The following is a 22,469-nucleotide window of genomic DNA, read 5'->3' on the forward strand; positions in this document are numbered from 1 at the left end:
TTGAATAAAAAAAACAAACATTGTGCCGGTTCCTCTCCTGCGAGCCTTTGTGCTCACCCTTCTGCTTCTCCTGCCGCCACCCTCACCCCTTGTCCTCTGCCCACCGCCTTGCCATGAACTCCAAGAGATGACGCCTTGCACTTGAAGCTCCTAAAGCACTTGATGCCGAGTCCCGACCAAGTCACAACATACTTTTCTCTCTCTCTCTCTCTCTCTGTCCTCCGCGCGCAATCGGGACCTCCTCCTTAGAGATTGCATGAGGAGAATCTATTCTCCTCTTCTTTTCTTTTTCAAAAATCGTTCGTACGTTCTTGGTAAGACCTAAAACAAAACCATTACTTGAAAAGAGTCCCCTCCCTTTGCTCCCCCTCTACCCTTGCCGATTTTGTGACTTGTTGTAGATAAAAGCTTTGACGTTTTTTTAATGACATTTTGGATTTGGATACTTGAAGTCCAAAATCACTTCTGTCCATTTCCCGCCCACAGGCTACGCCAGCATGACCTTTCCTGACATCCACATCTCCTTCTGCACCATCGCGGCCCTCAATAGCCGTTCCTTGTGGTCTCTCTCTCTCTCTCTCTCTCTCTCTCTCTCTCTCACACACACACACACACACACACAGAGTTGCAGACTCTCTTACATGAGAGAGAGAGAGAGAGAGAGAGAGAGAGTTTTCTCAAACCTGCCACGCTTGCAGTTACAGGGTTTGTCGTGCTTGTGAAGCTCCAGTGCCGGACTATATACATGGACCCATGGTATGTATTTCATGCGGAGCACGCTTGTCAGAAAATGGGACCCAAATGCTCTACCGCTTGCAGGTACGAATTGTACCATGAATGGTTCATTTTGACACGCCCCATGCTATATATTTCATGCTTCATGTATATGAAGAGAGAGAGAGAGAGTATTCCTTGCCAGTCTTGGACTCTTAAGTGCCAGACCTTGAACACATTTTGTGTGACTGGTGGTGCTCTCATCAATTGGAGCAAGTCACATGGAATTGCCATTGGAGTGCAAGATGCGTGCCCATGGAGCCGTGTAGATGGTTTTTCTCGGCTTGCACTCAGTGCAGACGTGTAGCTATTTGGGCTTTAACCATGAGATTGATGTTCACCCTTAGTAGTAGTTTCATCCGGCCTTGTAGTCTAATGGTCGGAAGCTGTGTCATTGGTTATAATCTCATTTGTCATTAGAAAGTACTGCTTTGGTGACAAATAGGGTGCTTTTATCTATAACTTGGTTCACAACTTTGTGTTGGATTGTGAATTCGGAGAGCTTGTCTAGACGTTGTCTCATTAGGAATTTCCTTTATGGAGGTTTAGATGGGACTATGGATACCTGGGTCCGCTTGCTTTTTTACTGCATTTTGCTGAGATTTGAAGGTGGCATGGGGATTATCGATCCAGAAATGGAGAGATATGTAAGCTCAATCTTTGCGGTTTGTTTGCGGGCAATGAAATTAGGAAAGTCTTTCTGCATCATGTTGTGGTGCATGGTTCCTAGATATGGAGTCAGATATATATTTACAGATGCTCCACTGTCCTTTTCTCATTGCTCATCTTTTATTCATTGTTTGTGGAGGATTTGAGTGAAGGTGAGGGAAGGCCTTGTTTGGTAGCTACCTCGAGTCTCGACTCTTAGAGGAGTTTGTCATTTGATCGTCAACTTGGATTTAGTTGGGTGTCCAGGACTGAGAGCCTACAGAATCCCTTGCTCAATGGTTGTGACATCGCTATTCGGATGCATAGTTCATTGTTGTTGAGTTTTGCTTGCATAGAGGGATACATACTTGGGTAGTAGAGATTGATGATGCAATTCCCCCCTCTTGGCATGAGTGGTACATGGCACTATTGATCTCCCTTCTCATAGTGGATGATGGGTATGTTTGATACGAGTTATACTCCCAAGCGTGCTTGCCTTGGTTGCGTACTATTTGCAGTGGATTCTACTTCAATGATAGAGGGTACTCATGCGAGATTGGAGGATGTTATGTTGCCATTCTTTCTGAGGATTCCCGTTCCTTGACTGGTTGGGGACCCTATTTGTGTGGTAGGCTCAATGGTGAATGCCGACTAGTGGACGTTGTATTCTTATGATGTCCACTTGTGGTGGTTATACTTCCCAAGAAGCTCTTTTGGGCAAACGTTTTTGAAACTCCGTGTTTTTGAAACTTGTCCTTCTTTCGAGTCCAAATTTTTTAACTCTTGTTGCCGCCATTTATTCTATTTAAAGTTTTTAAGTAAGCCATGAGTTTTCTAGCACATAATACATCTAATATATGTTTGGCTTTTACATATTGTGCAATGTGTAGGGCCTTTTAGTGTTTGTGTATATATGTCAACATTTTGAAGTGTTTTACGAAACTTCTCGGACGAGGTTTCAGACATGAACCAAAACCTCTCGAAACCTTTGAAACAAGTTTTGAAACTTTACAGCTACTATGGTGATGGTTATGGATTTGAAGAGCAAGCCTCTCGTGGTTATCATGGGACCTTGGGGTGGTGTGTTTGTTCTCATTGCAGATTAGTGTGAGATAGTCTCATTTTTTGGCTATTTTGCTAGCATTGGTTGGCATATTTTATTGTGGTTGCAGAGTGTGGATTGTCAGTCTATAGTTTGGAGTGTTGGGCTCAGTGCTCATCTATTGCATGCCTTTATGTACAGATTTTGGTACTTTTTTTGCGACTCATGGATCATACGTCATATAGACTACTTCATTTGGTTGATGGTTCATGCTGGTTTTTGAGTGGAGACATGGGCTGGCAATGTTGGCCATGATTAGACTTGTTTGCGTTGTACCTCACAAGTAGATGAGACTATATGCCATTGGATTTGGGTTCATCCCCATGAGCATATGGTCTAGCTTTCAAGTTGTGCCCTGCCTTGTTGGGTGGGTGTTTGCATAGGCTTTGTCCTTTGGGGTAAGGTAAATGGGTTGTTACAATTCCCGGGTTCTCACCTTACTTCTAAGGGGGAAGGTGAGGATCTTGTTATCCGATTGACGGATCTTGGATTTCGATAGGGCACATTGGATAAGGTGTCAAATATTGTGCAATGCTATTGAGTCACCCCTCGGAGTTGATTTTGGCTACTATGGTTGTAGTCACCTTGTGGATGATTGGAAGGCTAGATGCTTGCATGTCGCAAAGTTAGTCCAAACTCTTCCCAGTGAGTGGGATGCTTCAGTTGGCTCCTTCAGGGCAGTGGAGGATCGTCGCCACGCTTTCTTTGTTGGGTCCAAGCCCTTGTCGGCCAGCCCGTGGGAAAGCCTCTTAAAAGCATGCAGACAGTCCAGTTAAAGTATAGTTTTGCATGGCACTTTTTCTTTATATTGTAAGGGTTTTCACAAGAAATAGATACACAAGAACAATAGCGTGAGTTTTTCCAAGCTGTGTCGAACTGCTCTCTCCTTCTCGTATACTCTCTTGCTGCAGCTTCCTCTCCCGCCATGGCTTGCATGAGATGGCATCCACCATAGCTAGCCCTCGTTCCAACAACTGGTATCAGAGCTTCGGTGCTCCTTCGGCACTGGCTTCTCAAGACGCCCACAGGCGGTGCCTCTACAACTACCGGGTGCACATCCAAACACAGTAGCAATGAGAGACTCTGCCGGTTTGGTACGCAGTCACAGCACAGCGTTTCGAAACGTAGGAGCTCGTAGGTGCTGGTGCCTTGGCAGTTGCCTTTCAAAACGCTGGCTTTTGTTGCACTGTCGAGAGCAGACCCCGATTGTGGTTGCAACGGCAAGCCAGCTAATCAAAACGCAGGGTCCTAGGCGGGCAAGACTTCGTGGGCTGCTGCATCTCAAGACGCAAGAGAAGGAGGCGGAAATAGATGCAGAGCTAAGCTTATCAAGGCCAAGCTGTGTCGGTTTTCGGTGCTTCAGATAACCTCCCAAGCAGCGCTGACCTGTAGCAATCTAAGCAAAGCCATCTGCAATGTTTGGGATGGTGATGAACCTTGATCATCTTCTCTCTGCAAAGCTCGCCATCGCATGTTTCGGCTGCTGTAGACAACTCGTTTTTTTTTGGTTATTTTTTATTGTGATTTTCAAACTGAAAACAAAGGGCCACCCAATTTTGGTCTTGAACTTTCTATCCAAGTGGGTATTCACACATAGTGTGTTGATTCACACCCCACAGCCGCAATCTAGTGTATTGGTCAAAAGAGAGTGGCTATCGGCAAAAGGAGTTCTGTGCATCGAGCATTTTGAACGGCCATCAAATGCAAGGCAAGCCAATATGCACTTTCCTACTACATTTCAGCATCTTAATTTACATGCAGCACCTCTCTTGAACGCGTATGCCAAGTATACCAATTTAGTGGTTCGGATACAGCTAGCAATGCGGGAAGTGATGCAGACCATGACGATTTTCTTCAAAGCACTTGGCATATCAATAGATGCAACCATGGAATTTGCTTCGAGGTTGCAGTACAAGATTTCACAAAGTATTTTACCAGTTCAATGTCATACATCTGTTATGTTTTGTCAACACAATTATGTTTTCCAGTCAAAGCCTCTTTTACATTACTTGTTGTTAGTCATTGTCATGCTTGTCAGCTTTCATCATATCAAAAAATTTGTACGGGATATAGACACTACCATCCATAAATGGTAAGACCTCCCATTTTATCAGTTCTCAGCCCATTTTTGCACGCTCATGAGGTTACTGGGTACACCATAAACCCAAGGTTTGGCAATGAACCAAAAACTCCAATACTTTTGGTAGCTAATGTTTTGACCTACACCCTATCTGTTCAAGGGGGGGTTACTGACCTAGCACCAGGTTATGGATAAACCAAAAATCCTTGGTTGTGAGAGAACCTAAAACTCCCGGTTGCCGAGTATACCAAAAACTCGAGGTATCATGAGAGGGTCTGTCCAGTTCGGGCTTGAGGGGGGGATTGTTGGGTCCAAGCCCTTGTCGGCCAGCCCGTGGGAAAGCCTCTTAAAAGCATGCAGACAGTCCAGTTAAAGTATAGTTTTGCATGGCACTTTTTCTTTATATTGTAAGGGTTTTCACAAGAAATAGATACACAAGAACAATAGCGTGAGTTTTTCCAAGCTGTGTCGAACTGCTCTCTCCTTCTCGTATACTCTCTTGTTGCAGCTTCCTCTCCCGCCATGGCTTGCATGAGATGGCATCCACCATAGCTAGCCCTCGTTCCAACATTCTTGAGACGGTGGGCATGCACCACAATGTTCTTTAAGTGTCACACGACCAAATTACTTGGTATTATTCTCCACCACCTTGGGTCGTCCCTATGGATCTTAGAGAGAGAGAGAGAGACTAACTTCAGATGGGGTCCCAAACCTCCCTCCAAGGGTTCCCGTCCCTATTGGTATTTGCTTTAGATTGCACAAATGCTGATACAATGATCCTAGATGTTGAGGTGCTAACGGGATCTTGCTACTGATGCTTGGATCTACGAGGCTAAAGGCTGAAAACTGAAAATGCTAGGGGATGCTGAATGGGATTTGCGATTGCGACGAGGCTATGGGCTGAACTATTGTGGCGGATGTCGGGGATGGGCTGAAAACTGAAAAATGTTGGCCAATCTGAGGGTTGCTGGCTGATCTGCCGTCTTGGGCGGAAAACTGAAAACGGTGGTATTGATGGCGGGATCTGTGACACTATGGCGAGGTTATGGCTGAAAACTGAAAATGCTGGTGCTCATGAAGTGATATGGTGCAAAATTGCCAAAGATGCTGAGGTACTGTGGGTGCTTGGGACTAGTACCGAGGGTATTGACTTATGCTTGCGAAGTCACCCCTAGCACCACTTATATATAGAATTAAAGCTGGGTCGGGCAATGCAACTAAAAATCTCACGATTTAAACTCACTTGTAAGAGGTGCTTCACATGCAGATAAATACCTAGGGTGCGTACTAATGCAATTGTATGGGAACACTCCCGAGTGCGTACACCTAGCAGACATTGGCTATGCTCATGCGCAATTAGAGTATGCAACTAATTTAAAGTGCCTAGACATGCATATCCTGCGTACAGGCTCATAAGGGTGCCAGAACAATATTTAGGTTGTCTTAAACCCTAGAAATAGGAGTTAGCTTGTTCACATGCATATAGGGTTAGATGTGCACATGACATAATAGACCACCTAAAGGCGATCGGCAAGCCTCATGTCTAGCTGAAAATGATGTAGCACATGAGAAGAAATTAAATTATGAATAGAGCCACTGTCAAGTAATACTGTTACTATTAGGCCATGTGGGCCAAACATGGTATTACTTATGTGACCACCTGAGCATCTATGTGCATTAAATAACATGAAAAATCTTTGAATAAAAAAACAATGTTTTTAGAGTACCGAAGACATTCATTGAACATTCGTTGTAGAAACATGTCGTGTCTTCCACTTTAGACAATCTTAGTGAGTTGTGGAAGTGGTTGGTGTGTTTGCGAGCGTCTTCTGCTATTGTTTTGTTAACCAACTTGCGGTTGCCGAAGTTGCGAAGCATATAGACTTATGGTGAAGCGGTGGCACAATGAGGAGGATCCTAAATCTTTTCCTCACCCCTCATGATGTCCAAAGTGCTGTCAGATTTCTTCACAAAGTTGTACATGTCACAAACTTTTGACGTGGCATGCTATAAGTTGTCCCAACTTATGGGCACTTGCCAACAGGGCCCTGGGGACAACTAGAGAAATTAAAAGGAATCGGCGGACTGGCTGCTGTACGGAAATCTGCAGATTGCATTGTTATGCGGATGTGGCAGACTGTACGAAAATCCGTAAATTCCGTTCGCTATGCTAACGTGGCACCTGTACGGAAATCCGCAAATTGCGTTGGCTGCTTTAGCGCAAGTGCTTTTGGAGCCAGGAGCTTTTGAGTTGAAGGCTTTTCATGTCATTGCTTTTCCATGGTCAAGGGCTTTTAAATAAGTCCCCTGGGCCTCTTTGTGGCTCACTTGTGTTGACAAGTTGGTGAGCAGAGAGGACCCACGGGCAATTGCACTTTGCTCATGCATTAATACAAAAAGAAATACCAAAAGAGACGCCAATCTATGGGGCCAATCTCTCTGGGCACGGAACTACGTCGGGCCGTGTCGACTCAATTAAATTGTGAATTAAGTGTGAAGTATTTTAAAGTGATTCTCTCTCGTGTGTCGTGCCAGATTCTCGACTTGGGGTGTCCAAGTCTGTTATAGTGGTATTAGAGCTCAGTCGATTTGTCTTCTACCGGGAAATCCGATCCCTTTTTCGCGACACACATGGATTCCGGCAAGAATCAAACGACTCTTGCTACTTCGGGAATGAGAGGCAGCACATAAAATTTGAATGGATCAGCAGATCAAGAATATGGGCCACCTCGGCCTACGGAGTATCAACTAATGGAGATGCAATGTCAGCAACAGGTCGATGAGTGCGCAAAGCAGATGCTCCAGTTTGCGAAGGATCCACAATATGCCAACTTTTTGACGCGGCACCCGATTGACGAAGTGCATACGCATTGGCAAAAAGCCAGACACACCAATAAAATCGGCCCTCAAGAAACCTCCTATCCCAAGGATGTTTTACGAAGAACGTGATGATGTTGTCGAAAGACGAGTCAACCAACTTTTGGGGGCGAAGAAACAATCGAAGAAACGCAACAAGGGAATTGACTACCCCGTTTATTTGGGCCGACAATCTTCTTTTGCAAGTGCAAGAAAACAGAAGCATGTACGCTTCAAAGGACTGTCCAATTCATCCTCATCTTCTTTTGACAGTTCGGATAGCTCTTTCTCTTCCGATTCAAGTGATGAGGACAGAATGGGCAAGAAACGAAGAAAGAACCAGAGATTTGGAAAGAACAAGAAGAAGGCAAAGGAGAGCAAACCATACTACAGATCTCGACATGTTTGTAACAGTTCTGATGAGGATTCATCCTCCTCTGAGAGTTCGGACTCCGATGACCACATGTTCTATTCAAAGAAGAAGCACTTTTACAGAGCCAACCAATATGATTTTCTCGAGGACAGGGGCAAAAAGACCAAGGAATTTAAGGAGGGTGGACATGTAGTAAAGCTTGAATCCTTCTGAGGGTTTCAAGATGCTTCCAAGGCTTTAGCCGTCATTCAAAAGTTTGATATAGCATTTTCTGGAGGGCGCTACTTAGAGCACTCCAAAATTAGGAGGGCAGCATCATTCTTGAAAGGGAATGTGTGGTCCACTCTTCTCTTAAGGAAAGAAGCCCCGACTAAGTGGTTAAAGTTCAAACGACTCTTTATTTCTTCTTGGCTGACTCAGGAGTATGAACGAGATGTGATTATCGCTTGGAACCATCTTTGGATGACCAAGGTTGACACTTCGGATGCTGATTGTGAGAGATTTTGGGATGCTTTTCTACCTGCCTCTCTTAATAAGGTCACTTTCAAGCAGCAAATCGAGCGATTTTGCTGTGGACTTCCCAAGGAGATCCGAGATTACTGCCTTGAGCAAAAGTTCGAGTCCATACAACAATTGATGGGACATGCTAAGCAAGGATTTGCTATGCATTAGGGTAACCTGTCTTACCCCACTAATCAAGTTTTGACACCAAGGACCGGACAGAATTCGACAAATGATAACAGAGGAAAAAGGAAGTTTCAGAAAAAGAAGGATGCACGACCCCGATTGACCGAGGAACAGAAATTAGACTATCTCAAGGAGGGGAAGTGTTTTGACTGCAGAGAACAAGGACACATCTCTGCAAGGTGCCCCAAAAAGGCACTGCGAGGACATTCAGAGGGCAGGCCAGAGAGTTCAAGAGCAGCTGAAGAACGTGGCAAAAAAAGAAAGATGAAAGTAGAACTTGTGCCAGATTGTATGGGGACCGACCTAGATCAGATGGATGAAAGCACATAACTTTGCCGTGCATGGGGCAAAGTACGAGATTAGGAAGCCCTCATCTTTTTTGACGAAGGAGCCAAGGCCAACTTCATTTCACCTGAATTGGTGGCTCGACTTGGAATTACGCCCGACAGAATGGGGCCACAGGCGGAGATAGTTCTAGCGGCACCAAGACGGGATGTTGCCATTACACCTATCATTGGCAAACACCGTTTGCATTGTCAAGGGTATTTAGGGCACGAGGACTTTTACATCATGCCTTTGATAGGGTGTGATGTCCTCCTATGAATCCCTTGGTACCTTAAGAACAATCCCGTGGTTGATTATCGGGCCAAGAAAGCTACTTGGACGAATGAGAAGGATAGGAAAATTGTGCTTGATGTAAAATTGAAGGGCGAGTCTATCCCTATTGTTTACTCGATCTACTTAAAAGAATTGAATGATAAACAAGGATCCAATATGTCTGAATTGGATAAGGAACGACCTTGCGTATTACCTCCACCTCGCCATACGATTGATTTGATTTTTGGAAGTGCGCCACCGAACTGGCCACCCTATCCAGTTAGCCAAGCCCAGAATGAAGAAATAATGAATCAAGTAAAAGAACTTCTAGAAAGGGTCTCATTCAACCTAGCATGTCACCTTACTGTTCTCTGGTATTGCTAGTACTAAAGAAAGACGGATCTTGGAGAATGTGCATTGTGTAACAAACTTGGACACCCCAAGTCTGGAATCTGTCGCGACACGAGAGAGAATCACTTTAAACACTACACAATTAAATCACAGTTCAATCGAGTTGACACGGCTCAGTGTAGTCTGTGCCCGAAGAGATTGGCCCCAAAGATTGGCGTTCCTTTCGCTATTTCTTTTTGTATCAATAATTGAGCAAAGTACAGTTGCCCTTGGGTCGCCTCTACTCACCGGCTCGTCAGCACACAATAAGCCAGAGGGAGCCCTCGGGACTTATTTTAAGACCCTTGGCCTTGGAAAAGCAATACATGAAAAGCTTTCAAACTGAAAAGCAATGGACTTCCAAAAGTTAGTGCTGAATTTAGCTAGCGCATTTCACGGAATTCCGTACGGTCTGCTACATCAGCACAGTAAGCGCGTTTCACGGAATTTCGTACAGTCAGCCACGTTACCAGTCAGCGCGTTATGCGAGGATCCGTACAACCAGCCGCTTTGGTCCTTTTGTATTTTTCCTAGTGTCCCCAAGGCCTTGTTGGCAGGTGCCCATAAATTGGGACACTTGTTTGGTGTGCCACGTCAATGGTCATCAATTTGTGACATACCCCCTCTTGAAAGAATAGTAATCGTCCTCGATTATTTGCCTGCAAAACCGACAGAGGCCATAAACCAGTTCAGTAGACATTGACTCTAAGTATCGACGCACTAGACTAACAGTAATCTAGTACTTGCACAAAGATGAGTTAGTCAGTGCACATTCGCATCATATCAATCACATAAAAATTGATTCCAGAACTAAGATCGTGATTCCTGACAAGGTGTTTAGCAATCACATCTAGATCCATCTTGGACCTCACTGATGTCGGATTAACTAATCCTTATTGCGATTATGTCTAAGATCGAAATGTTGCAGTTGTTTCGTCTTTCATTCTTGCACTCAAACAAAATCACATGAGAGAGTACACATTAATCAGGTTCGAGTTCGGGAATTCCCATTTTCAATATTCATAAAGTCATATAGCAGAATACTGTCAACACAGCAATATCCTTGAAATCCAAAGGGAAATCAGTGACTATTCCATCCAGGTAATTTGTGACAAAGGAGCGGAGTGACTCCCCTCTTGTTCAGTTTCGTCTGCACCAGATTCAACCATTTTGATATGCAGGATCTTTTGGAATAGACACAGCTAATCCAAAAGCCTCAAGGTAAAGTTCTAAAATCTGAGGAGTATCTGCTAGGTCCTCCCATCCACTCTACATCCAATGCCAGATAGTTCTTAAATTTCACTAAGAAGCGCCGAATCACTTTACCTTTCACTTTTCTTTCCTTATGTGCTAGAATCTGTTCTGGAATGAGTATCTCCTCGCTCTCTTCCATTTCGGGTTGCTCATCAGACTCCCCATCAACTAGCACCTCACCCTTAAAGGACTCCCATGAAACGAATTGTGAATCTTCCAAGTGTCTGGCAACTTGAGTTTGAAGAATACATCATTTATCTTTTCTTTAATCTGGAAAGGCCCATAATACCTCGTGCTAAGCTTAGGAAAAAGCCGTTCCTTTCCTTTTCGTTTCCGTAGGTGTGCCTTCTCAAAACGTAAGAGTACCCAATCATCTTCCTTCAACTTCAAGTCGCATCTATGTCGATCTGTTGCCTTCTTGTGCCGGCTTGAGACTTCTCTAGAGCCTTGCGAATCTTGGCAAAAGCAGTGTCCAAGTCCCTCGTCCTTCTCCGTCGAAGAGTGAACTGTGTTATTGTAGGCAAATTCCATTAAAGGCAAATATTTTTCCCATTGAGCTTCTGATCCGAGATGTAAGACTTCAATAAATCCACAACCATTAAATTGGCTATCTCAGATTGCCCATCTGTCTATGGGTGGAATGATGATGAGAATTGCAACCACGTGCCAATGTTCTCCCAAATGGCTCGTGAATCGGGGATATTTGTCGGAGACTATGGTCTCAGGCATGCCATGTAACCGAAAAATCTGAGCAATAAACAGTTTCGCTAAATGATCAGGTTTGACTGTTTGGAATGAAGTGAGCTTGCTTGCTAAATGTGTCAATGAAAGTCTAAATGCCATCGTGTCCACTTTGAGTCTTGGGGAAGATCAACGATGAAATCCATAGCAATGCTTTCTCGGGGGCGGGTGGAAATGGGTAAAGGCTGTAGTAGTCCTTATGCCTTATGCCTGTCAAACTTGACCTTTTGGCATACTAAACAACTGCGAACAAAGTCATCCACATCCTTTTTGAGTCTCGGTCAATAGAAGTAACGCTTCACACCCTTCAAGGTGGTATCTATGCCGCGGTGACTCGTAAAAGGTGGACAATGGTACTTTGTCAAGACCTTTTTCCTCAAAGGTTGTGTAACACACAACATCGTTTTCCGCATCAAATAGCCATCTCGTATGGAATAACATGAAATTGTCTCCCCATTCTATACCCGAGTAAAAATGTCCGCAAAGTCGGGATCTGTGGCGAAGCTTATGTGATGAATTGCGGAAATAGCAAGAACCGACAACGCAAGAAGGATGCTCGCTGTTGCTGCTCAGGCGTGCTCTCGCCATCGCCTTCAGCTCCCCCTCGCGCTGCCTTGTCCCGCCTCAGCCCCCCCCTCGCCTCAGCCCTGCACTACCCTGAGCTTCTAGCCCTTCGCACGCGCTGCCTGAGTTGACTGCCCGTTTCTCACTCCCCCCTCCTCGTGCTGCCCACATTCCCCCACCCCCACCTCGTGTCTCTGTCGGAGCTGGTTCACAGCGGCACCAACTCACTTTGTTCGCATCGACGCCTTCTACTCCCCTTCGTTCGCCTTTGCAGCAACAGACACAGATGAAGGATTTTGCTCCACCTCAGAGGGACTCCACTGCAGCCCCCTCGCCCGGCCCCGTAGAACTCACCATCCGACTTGCTCTCACGTCGACAGAGCAAGCGAGCTTAGAGGCAGAGGTGGCACGCCTTCAGGCCACCTCTATTATTTGTAAGATTCTCGGCACCAGACCCAGCAGAGAGAAGGTGCGTGATCTCCATCAGGCCTGCCTTCTTGCAAAGGTGGGCGAGATCCTCGATGTTCAGCTTCTCGGACGTGGCTACTACCAGATAGTGTTTGAGACTCCCGAGATGGCGTCCAAGGTCATTGTGATGAGCCTCGAACGATAGCCTCTGTAGCTGCCAAGGCAGTTGGCATTCCCAGAGTACGTGTTCTGGTGGGGAGACCCACACCCTCCCGAAGGTCATTCTTCTACCTCGGGTGAGTGGTGGTTGGCTTCGCTAGAGCATGGAGTATTCGGGCCTTCCGAATCAATGTTTCATTTGTCGCTAGATGGGACATCTTGCGAAGGCCTGCCCACGGAGGAGGCCCTGACCTTCACCTCAAGCTCAGTCTCAGCCTACTAGGGCTGGCAAGCAGCAGCAAACAGTCATAGGTTACTCAGGCAGCCTCACCCTTCGAGCCTGGAGCTCAAGCAGAGGAGGGCAGGCAGCAGGTTTGTGGTCGGCGTTGTCAGGGGCCACCACGCCATTCTGACCCTCCGGGTGGTCACCAGGCTCTAGGCCAACAGTAGTGGGTTCCCGGAGGGAACTGTTTCGATCCTCTCTAGCAGGATGGGTCCCTGCTCCTCCCTCTACCTCGGCCTCCCCTTCGACAGTCCCTGCTCTCCCCTTGTTTCCTTCCGCCTCTCCTCCCCCGCCCTCTTCCTTCTCCCCACCTCCCCCCTCCTCCCACCGCTCCCTGCCCTCCCACCCCTCCATCCCCCACCCCCCACCACCCCCCGCTTCCTCCTCTCCTCCGGTTCCTACCCCACAGCCGACCCATGTGGCAGGACCTTCCTCGACTGCTAGGAGATCTCTTGGCAGTGTTTTTGCCACGAGTCGCTTGGCGAGAGAGGGATAGCCTTTCTTGCGTACCCCCTTTAGGTGCAGACATCTCCCTTTGCAGTAGTTCCTTGTGGACTTATGAGCTTCAACATTTGTCGTAGGTGGGACTTCTTTGCCTATGACTTCACTCGGTTTCTTGGCGACCCTTCACTTGACTTTGAGGCAACTTGCTTCAGAGTCCATATACTGTTCCTTGCAGCTAGAGGGATAGAGCCCCTTGACATAGCGGTTGGCTTTTCTTTTTTCCCTATGTGGCAGGGACCAGTCAGAGTGGACGTTAAACTCAGTGTTGGAGTGGCTGCAGGCATAGGTCCTCTAGTTCTCTCACATGGGAGACCTTGGGGTTACAAACCTGGTATAGACTTTGTGGCCGTTGGCGAAGTTCTCAATGACACCTCTAGACTCGACAGGATGTACGGATGTGTATTTTTTCCCATCCAAGCCAGCCTCAAAGATAGCGCGGTTAGCTGCTGCTGCAGCATCAGTTCCTGCTCGTTCTCATGAGGATTGTCTCATGGAATGTGTAGGGATTAGGTGGCCCCAGTTTTAGTGCCAGCGGGGTCGATTGCGTAAGGAGCTTCAACGATGCCTTGTGGGAGGCGAGGTTGATATTCTTATGTTGCAGGAGCATCATCTTTGTGAGAGTCGCATTAGACGTTGTGGTCAGCTTTTGCATTGACGATATGAGACTTTTTGGTCAATTGCATTTGGACCTGGTGGTATCCAGTGAGGGGTATGTATGACTATTGCGGACTCTTGGCAGCAAGCCATTGTGGGTAGAGGCATTATTGTGCTTGGCAGGGCTCAGTGGATTACTTTGCAGGTTCAGGGCCATCTCTTGGGCTTCCTGAACATCTATGCGCCCAATGTAGCAAGTGCACGTGTAGAGTTTTGGTCTCATATTGTAAAGTCTCTGCCGCATGCAGAGCAATGGTGCATTGGGGGTGACTTCAACATGTCAGAGGACCCCTCTGACAGGACTCGAGTGAGGTGGCCATGCTAATGTGCACGGGGTTGAGTTGGCAGCTTGGGAGAGGCTATGTATGACTTTGAGGGTTTCAGATGTTTGGAAGTACTCTGGCTTTGTGAGCCCCCCAGACAACTTGTCCTTCTCTCGTTCAAACCGTAGAGTGGGAGGAGTGAATCTATCTAGGATAGATCGCTTTTACGCCAGTGACCACTTATGTGACTTGGGTGGGTCAATTTGCATTCAGGTTGGGACATCTTTTTCGGACCATGCACTTGTGATCCTCACTGTGAGAGAGAGACAGAGGTAGGGGAGCACGATGCTTCTCATCCTTGAGAGGATCTTGTTGGATTCAGAGCTCAGAGAGCGAGTGGTGGCTATCTGGATAGAGGGCTTGGACACGCAGGACTCTCCTGCTGACAGAGTGGCCTCTAGTCGACTCTTTCTTTAGGAGTCTACGACTCGTCTAGCTGTAGCGAGAGAGGAGGAGCGACGTCTCCGACGGGGCGTTGCTTCCTTGCAGAGGATGCAGGAGCAACACCTAGACAGTCCTTGGTTGGAGGAGCAGTTGCAGTAGGCTCGCCAGGAGCGTGCCAGCATAGAGGAGATGCGTCATGGGTTTGCTTTCTATCGACAGGCATCTCAATGGACCCAAGTGGGTGATAGAGTGACAGGGGCGTTCTTTGAGACAGTGGGACCCCGACACGTGCATGCGAGTGTAAGCCAGTTGAGGAGGCCTGACGGGTCAGTGGCTTCAGAGTCAGAGGACATGTGTGCAGTTGCTACTGACTTCTACCGTGACGTGTTGTCAGCAAAGCCTCAATCAGAGCGTCAGGATGCATGCAGAGAGCAGGTTTGGACACAAATGCCTTGTCTGGTGACTGAGGAGATGCGCCAAAGGCTTGAGCTGCCTCTTTAGCAGCTAGCTAGAGGAGCTCCATGCGGCCCTCAAAGCACTTCCCCGTAGTAGTTGTCTTGGTGAGGATGGTTTGACTCCCAAGGTTTTCCTTGAGTATTGGGATCTGCTTGGCTCAGACCTTTGCAGCGCTTTTCAGTACATATTGCACATAGGAGAGATGCCTGACAGCATGAGTGAGGGCTTGATCTACCTCATTCCCAAGGAGGGTGGCTCCTTGGATGAGATTCGGCAGTGGCGGCCCATCACCATGTTCAACTCAACCTACAAAATTCTAGCCAAGGCTTTGAGCTTGAGGATTCAGCCACTTCTTGAGAGCATTATACATGGGACACAGACAAGTTTTGTGAAGGAGTGCAATATCCTTGACATCTTCACTTTTTGGGAGGCATCTGCCCTTGTGTGCCTCCGTGGTGAGGATTTGGTGATTCTTCTTCTTGATTTTGAGGAGGCCTACGATAGAGTTGACTGGGACTTTTTGGAGGGCACTCTACACAGGATGGGTTTCTCAGATGCTTGGATCCGAGGTGTGTCAGCTCTCTATAGACGTGCACACAATCAGGTGCTTTTGGCAGAAGGTAGATGATACCGTTTCATGCTCACAGGCTCGGTCAGACAGGGCTGCCCTCTTGCCCCCTTTCTCTTTTTGTTCTATGCTGAGGCGATGAGCAGATTTTTGGTTTCACAGCAGGTTGGTCTATGTGACGTTGAGTTTGCAGACGACTTAGCTCTCTACTTGGAGGGCCAGGAGGCCAACCTGCACAGGTGTTAGCAGGCTCTTGAGACGTTTTGTTGTGCATCAATGCACTGATCAACTGGAGGAAGATAGTGGCATTCTCGGTTGGCAATGCTCCTACGCCTGATTGGCTGCCAGGTGAGGGTTTTAGATGGATTCCCCCAGGGACTGCAGTTCGTCAATACTTGGGCTGCAAGCTGGCTTTGACTTGTCTCCTGAGCAATAGATTGCTCCCCTCCTCCTGTCCATCAGGAGGAAGTTGTTACATTGGAGCTCGACTCGCCTTTCTTTGGCAGGTAGAGTTATAGTGGCGAACCAGGTGTTGTTGGCTACTATGTGGTACATTACATCTTGCTGGATCTTTTCGAGCTCCTGCATCAGCCATGTAGAGAGGCTAATCAGGAACTTTCTTTGGACGAGGCGCGACACTCAGATAGCCCGAGTCAAAGTGGCCTGGCAGGTCATCACTCTACCTTGTTCTCAGGGGGGTTGGGGTCCGGGGATCATAGACCCAGTAGAGCAGAGCAGAGCCCTTCTTGGGAAGTTTGTTGTCAGAGGACTGCTTCCAGGGGAGGAGCCTTGGAAGGAGTTCTTGCTTCAACGGCTTAGAGCTAGAGTGCCTTAAGCAAGAGGCCCTTGGAGACCTTCCATCAGATGAATTTTCACAGAGATGCGCAAAGTTGGTCTGAGCAGTAGACTGGAGGACCGATTTGTTGTGAGCTTGCTTCGCTCTTGGGAGCAACTATGTAGAGGTCTGGAGCAACACCAACCCACGTGCACGGAGGAGCGCTTGAGATAACCCTTGTTTGGAACCCCATGGTCAGCACTCAGAGAGGCCACTTGGTTAGTAGTCGACCTCATGTTTCTTGGGGTCCAATGGTAGAGGGTCAAGCATGCACTCTTAGGTGACTGGCTAGAGTTCTCAGGTTTGCCAGAGGAGCTTCAGAGCATCCAACTACAGGGCATGAGAGAGGTGCAGAGCATGTGTTAGGACATCACGGAGGCAGTTCCAGTTGAGTGGCTTACACCTCTAGAGTCAGCAGCGCCTATGTGGATGGGGGCCTTCACGCGATTGGAGGTCCTCATCGCAGTTCGGGCTTGCTGAGGGACTGTACCCTCCATGTTTTTCAAGTTACAGGGCGAGGGTCAATTACACCGAGTCTTAGTAGAGGCCCCACAGGTTGCAGAGTGTTGTTTTTAGAGGATCCGAATAGTGGGCATCTGTTGGAGGACTTGTGTCATAGATCTTGACCCAGCAACTCTAGAGACGGGCCATTGGAGGATGTGGGCTTGGAAGAGCTGTCCACTGGCATGAGTGTAGTGGGATCTTGGAGAGTGGTTTGGAGGGACCCTTTCTCTTCAGCCGACCATCCAGGGGTCCCTTTCTTTCAATACATTGTTCGATTGGGATGTCACATACTGGCAGCTTGGAGAAGACTCGTCCTGCAGCAACACCTCATTGGCAAGAGGAGGGTCTCACAATTGAGTTCTTGTCAATCTTTTGGGCGAGGTTGTGGGACGCCAGACAGCCGCGGCGAGTGTTGCTAAATAGGCTTTATCTTACAAAAAAATAATTCTAAATGAATTATTGGATTTATAAGTGAGAGGGTTTTCTCGCTTGGAACACCAAGGAAAAAATAATTCTAAATGAATTATTGGAATTTTAAGTGAGAGGGTTTTTCTCACTGGAGACATTCGAGTACAGAGTATCCCTAGTGCGTCATTCAAAGTAATGACAGAAGCACTGTGAAAGGGAATATCTGTAAGGCCACTAGGAACGGGTACTTCTGATGCGTCACAATGGATGGGTGACAGGGAGCATTAGTAAAGCAGTATCCGACCATCCGGGAACGGACATCTCTGATGCGTCATAGGATGGGTGACATAGAGCATTGTGAAGGGGATTGTACCGTAAGTTCGGTAGGAAAGGACTAGGTGATGGGTATTCCTGATGCGTCACAAGGTGGGTGACGGGTGCATCAGAAAGGGGATATCCATAGTCGAGAGGAAATCCGAACTGGAAAGAGGAATACGCGTAAAGATGCAAGCACAAGAATAAAGATGGGTTCTGAGAAGCTTTTCTTAAAAAGCGGAAAATTTTAACGAGTTTTCCGGGAAGAGCAAACGCTTTCCCGTGAGGAATCTATGTCTGCATTGCATTTGTGCATGTGGTTGCATCCAGGGACGCCTGGGAAGTGTTGTGAAAAGCATTGTTTTAAACTTATAAAGTTTTATTGAGTTTTTGGGTAGGTTCGGACCAATTTTAAAAGATGCCGGCCCTCCACTTAATAAGTGGGCAGCCACTTAGAAATAAAGCAACAAAACTAGCCAGCGAATTCTCTCTCCCTATTTCGGGTAGAACAAAAAAAGAAAAAGAAAAAAAAAAACGTCCGCGATCTCTCCGCGAGCAGCTATTCGTGCCGTGGTGAAGGAGCTATAAAAGCACCACATGCCGTCACTGAAGGAGGGTTACCAATGTCAGCAAGAGAAGACTTTGCCGCCAGATAACGCAAGAGATCGCGAGACTACGAAGCACGGAAGTCGCTTTTCCCGCGCAAGAGCGACAGGTATCTATTGTGGATTCGCCATACAAATTGTTGTCGCGTGTTTGCGTGTGTGTTTGCAGGTACTTCATCGCGAAGGAGAAGGGAGAAGGCTTTGGGCCTACGCTTGGAATTCCAGTAACGGAATTCGGAAATTGTGTGCGGAGTCTCGACTCCGAGTACAGACGGAAAAAGGATTGAGAGCTCGTCTCTCGGATTTCCCTTACGGGAAGGAACGACCATCGAGTCAGAGATTTAGAACGGAGGGTTTTTCTCCGGTTCTTGTGCTTGTAAAAAGATTCTCCCTAATAAAGAATTCTCTTTAAGGGGGGGGACCAACCCATCTTCTGGTCCCCAGTACTGTGTCGATCTTCTCTCTCTCTCTCTCTATTTATTTTTCTCTATATCCTTTGGCTTCAGTATTAAGTGATAAATCCTATTTATCCGAGTATATTTTATACTGTTATGCGCTCCCGTTTGTGACAGCGAGTCACTTTGTTTCAGTGGCTAGTTGCACACATAGCTACCGCAGTGGGAGCTGGCTAGTACATAGTGGCCTCCCGGCAGCATGCGCAGCTTGCGAGTCCCAAGGTTGTACCATACGTACTGTACGGGTCGTGACTGTACGTACTGTACGTCGTGTCGTATGGATAAATTTTTTAGGTACGTATTTTACCATACGTACTGTACGGGTCGTGACTGTACGTACTGTACGTCGTGCCGTATGGATAAATTTTTTAGGTACGTAAAAATACGTACCTTTGTAAAAAAACAATAAATGAGAGGAAATTTAAGAAAATTATATTTTCCTCGTTAGAGGGTTAACCAATCTATACCCTGCAAAGTACTTGGGGACACATTACTATACACATTATCCACTAGAGATTCACTTAACTTCAAAACAAGTGCCAACCTGCAAGAAACAATATACATTGAACAACGATTGAACAAAAGGTAAGTTGCTGACAATAAACTCAGAACTGTACAAGCATTGCTTCAAGACTCAAGTAGCCCACATGGCACAAACTGCTAATAAGGATGGAACCAAAATAATGACAAATGTCAAGCCAAAATGGCTCCTGCTAGAGCGTACATAAAAAACAACATCCTGCTGAAATATGTGAAAATGTCTAGACTCTAAAGTAGTAACCAGTCACTAGTGCCTAGTGAAACTCATCGCCAGAAGAACAAGAAGATGATGCTGAAAAGAGCATGTCGCCATCTGCCACGACATTGCCCTCGTCATCAAACTCTGGCTCTATCACCATAGCATATGTGGCCTCGTCTGCACCAACTGGGTCTGGATCACTATCCTCCTCTTCCTCTGGAGTGTGAATGAGACGGACTGCCTCATTCGCACGCTGCCGAGGAGTACGTATGGGTAGCTTGCCTTTGCGAATGCTCTTCCGTCGTGCACTCCCCTCACCTGTATCTTGGAGGCGTAATGGAATGTTGTAAGCACGTGCACGAGATCTTGTCACACGCCGATCGACATCCTCTAGCTCTCTATGAAGCATACTATCTCCTCCTGCTCATCTCTGATATGTTGGTCCGCCTCCTCCACAGTAGGATCAACTACCAGCGTGATACGTGAGGGATCAACCTGTTGTACAATGTACATTTTGTTAACAATAGTGTAAATAAGAAACATATACATAGGATGTCATACTACATCGTCATACTACGTGCTTGGGTGTCCCCAAAGCGTGGTAAGAGCGCACAAGCCTCATGTTGGCCCTGCAATAGACTAGCTTCTCCAACTGAGAAGTGCTAAGGCGATTCCGGATCTTGGTATGGATCAAAGAGTAAGCGCTCCAGTTACGCTCACAAGCACCCGCTTAGCAATCCTGCATTAAAGCAATTGCCGGTGTCGTTGTCAGGATTTATTATTTAAACGCATTGTGCAAGACCCAAGATAGGGAAATAAAGCGAGATTTAAAAGATACCTGCAAGAGCAAACGTAGAGCCATAGTAGTCAGGCATGGAAGACCTTGGCGACCATAACTCTGCCACCAAGTGAGAGGACAATTGGTGGCCTCTGGACGCAATACGTGAAAACGATGGCCCCAAGTTGTTCATGTACTTGCACATCTCTGCATCTATTGCCAGCTGCTCGTGCTCCTCAAACATATCATTAATGTACTCGTCCTTTAGTGTGAGGAGATCATTCTCATGAAACAACTCTGGGGTCTTGTAAAAAGGATGGAGTAAAGCAGCCATCCCATGAATAGGACGACTCATACAATTCCACCTACTATCTATAAAGAATAGGATATCATCTCGCCTGCAAAAAAATCAGCAATGATCACACTCAAATTAGCAATGGATTCATGGCCTAGATATAAAAAGAATGTCATGAAAAGATCTGACACTCACTGCTCCTGAGTCAAGGCTTGGCATGCCGTGATGTGGCTCTTCATTTGCATGAAGAGATGGTAGACAAGGCCTAATGTCGAGCCCTCCATGTCTGTGACTCGTAGCAAGATATACATTGGCTGCAAAGCCACTATCAAGGTATGGACCTTTGTCCAAAAAGACTCATCCAACACACGCCTCTGAATGGCTTTGGTGTTCTCACTGTTTGCACGAGCCATGTTTCTCCACTTTGGGTCCACAACTGCCTGCAACAGTGGATCCCTCACCTTGGAGAGTCTCTGCAACACCAAATACATAAATGCAATCCTGGTCTTGGAGGGCCGCACCATATCAAGGGTACTATGGCTACGAAAGATGGCTAAGGCCTGATGCTTCTTTCGGAAGAATGTGGTCAATCTGGTAGCCTCTGAAATTGTTGGCTGCACCCAAGGCAGTTTTCCTATGTCCTCCATCAACAAATCTAAACAATGGGCTGCACATGGAGTCCAAAAAATGTGAGGAAACTGTGCCGTTACCATTTCTCCCATAGCTTTGCAGTTGGCTGCATTATCTGTGACAACTTGAACCACATTCTCTTTACCAACGTCATTGATGGCCCTTGAAATATGCTAAAAAATGAATTCACCTGTGATCTTATCTCCTGCCTTTCCTGCATCCACAGCACGCAAGAAATATGTACCAAGACAAGAAGACACAAGTATGTTAATGATGTGTCGCCTGCGTACATCACTCCATCCATCAGAGATGATGGTGCATCCAAATTGCTGCCATCTAGCCTTAACAGGCACCAACGCCTTATCTATCAAGGCCTTCTGCTCCTCCAGTGCAGTGGTGCACATCTTTTTGTAATTGAGGCCATACCATGTATCTGTGGCACCAGCACCTACCTGGGCAATGGACCTCACCATCCTCTTCCATTGTTCAGTCTTCAAGACATTGAAACTGATGTTGCACTCAATGAGAGTGCGAGCAATCTCCATCTCAGCCACTTTCTGACGCTCTTTTACCCAAGACACAGAATGTACACGTGAAGGCAAGGTGCTCTGCCTACGCACATGCACATCACCAACCTCCTCATTCTCCTCTTCCTGCATGGTACGAGCCCTCTTCCTGTTTCCAATTTGCTGAGACCCTGAGCTCTCCTCCACCTGTGTAGAAGAGTCACCAAGCTGTCCAAGAAGAGCGTCTTGCAAATGGTCTTCTGTTTGTTGTGCCACTTTTCCTTTGTCTGTTGTTGCAAATGCAGGGAATTTCTCAGCAATCAATGCTTCCCGCACACCTGGAGGTACCTTCTTGCACTTGCCACAATTATTTGTGCAATTGATGCCAGTTAGATGCATCACAACTCGAGTGATTGTACTCGACAGCGTGAAACCACAGTACTTGCATGACCACTTGCGACAACCTGATCCAGCCTGCCCAGGAGTATTCACAACTTCAATTACATTGGTGTGCTCTGCCCACAAAGGGTTTGTAGGTTTCGGCATGATGAAAACAGCTTGTTGAAAACATGCAAATAATGGGTCACAGGTAAG

General features: G+C 46.8%; 1 protein-coding gene and 1 pseudogene across 3 annotated transcripts in view; one reads left to right on the forward strand and one right to left on the reverse strand.

The window, feature by feature from the left end:
- Window positions 1-405: 405 nt before the first annotated feature.
- The window catches only part of LOC147428655 (replication factor-A carboxy-terminal domain protein), a 52,354-nt gene continuing 30,290 nt past the window's right edge, over window positions 406-22,469 (forward strand). For all 3 annotated transcript variants that reach the window (XR_015186060.1, XR_015186059.1, XM_086497488.1), the window contains exons 1-2: window positions 406-562; window positions 699-819. Coding sequence is in view for 1 of the 3 variants with exons in the window: in XM_086497488.1 (XP_086353614.1) it covers window positions 498-562; window positions 699-819 (186 nt within the window). In the remaining 2 variants the exon portion in view is untranslated. The remainder of the gene's footprint in view (window positions 563-698; window positions 820-22,469) is intronic.
- On the reverse strand, window positions 19,722-20,288 carry LOC147428656 (uncharacterized; annotated as a pseudogene).

Source organism: Adiantum capillus-veneris, chromosome 23 (assembly GCF_014529385.1).
Source record: "Adiantum capillus-veneris isolate H3 chromosome 23, ASM1452938v2, whole genome shotgun sequence".
NCBI lineage: Eukaryota > Viridiplantae > Streptophyta > Polypodiopsida > Polypodiales > Pteridaceae > Adiantum > Adiantum capillus-veneris.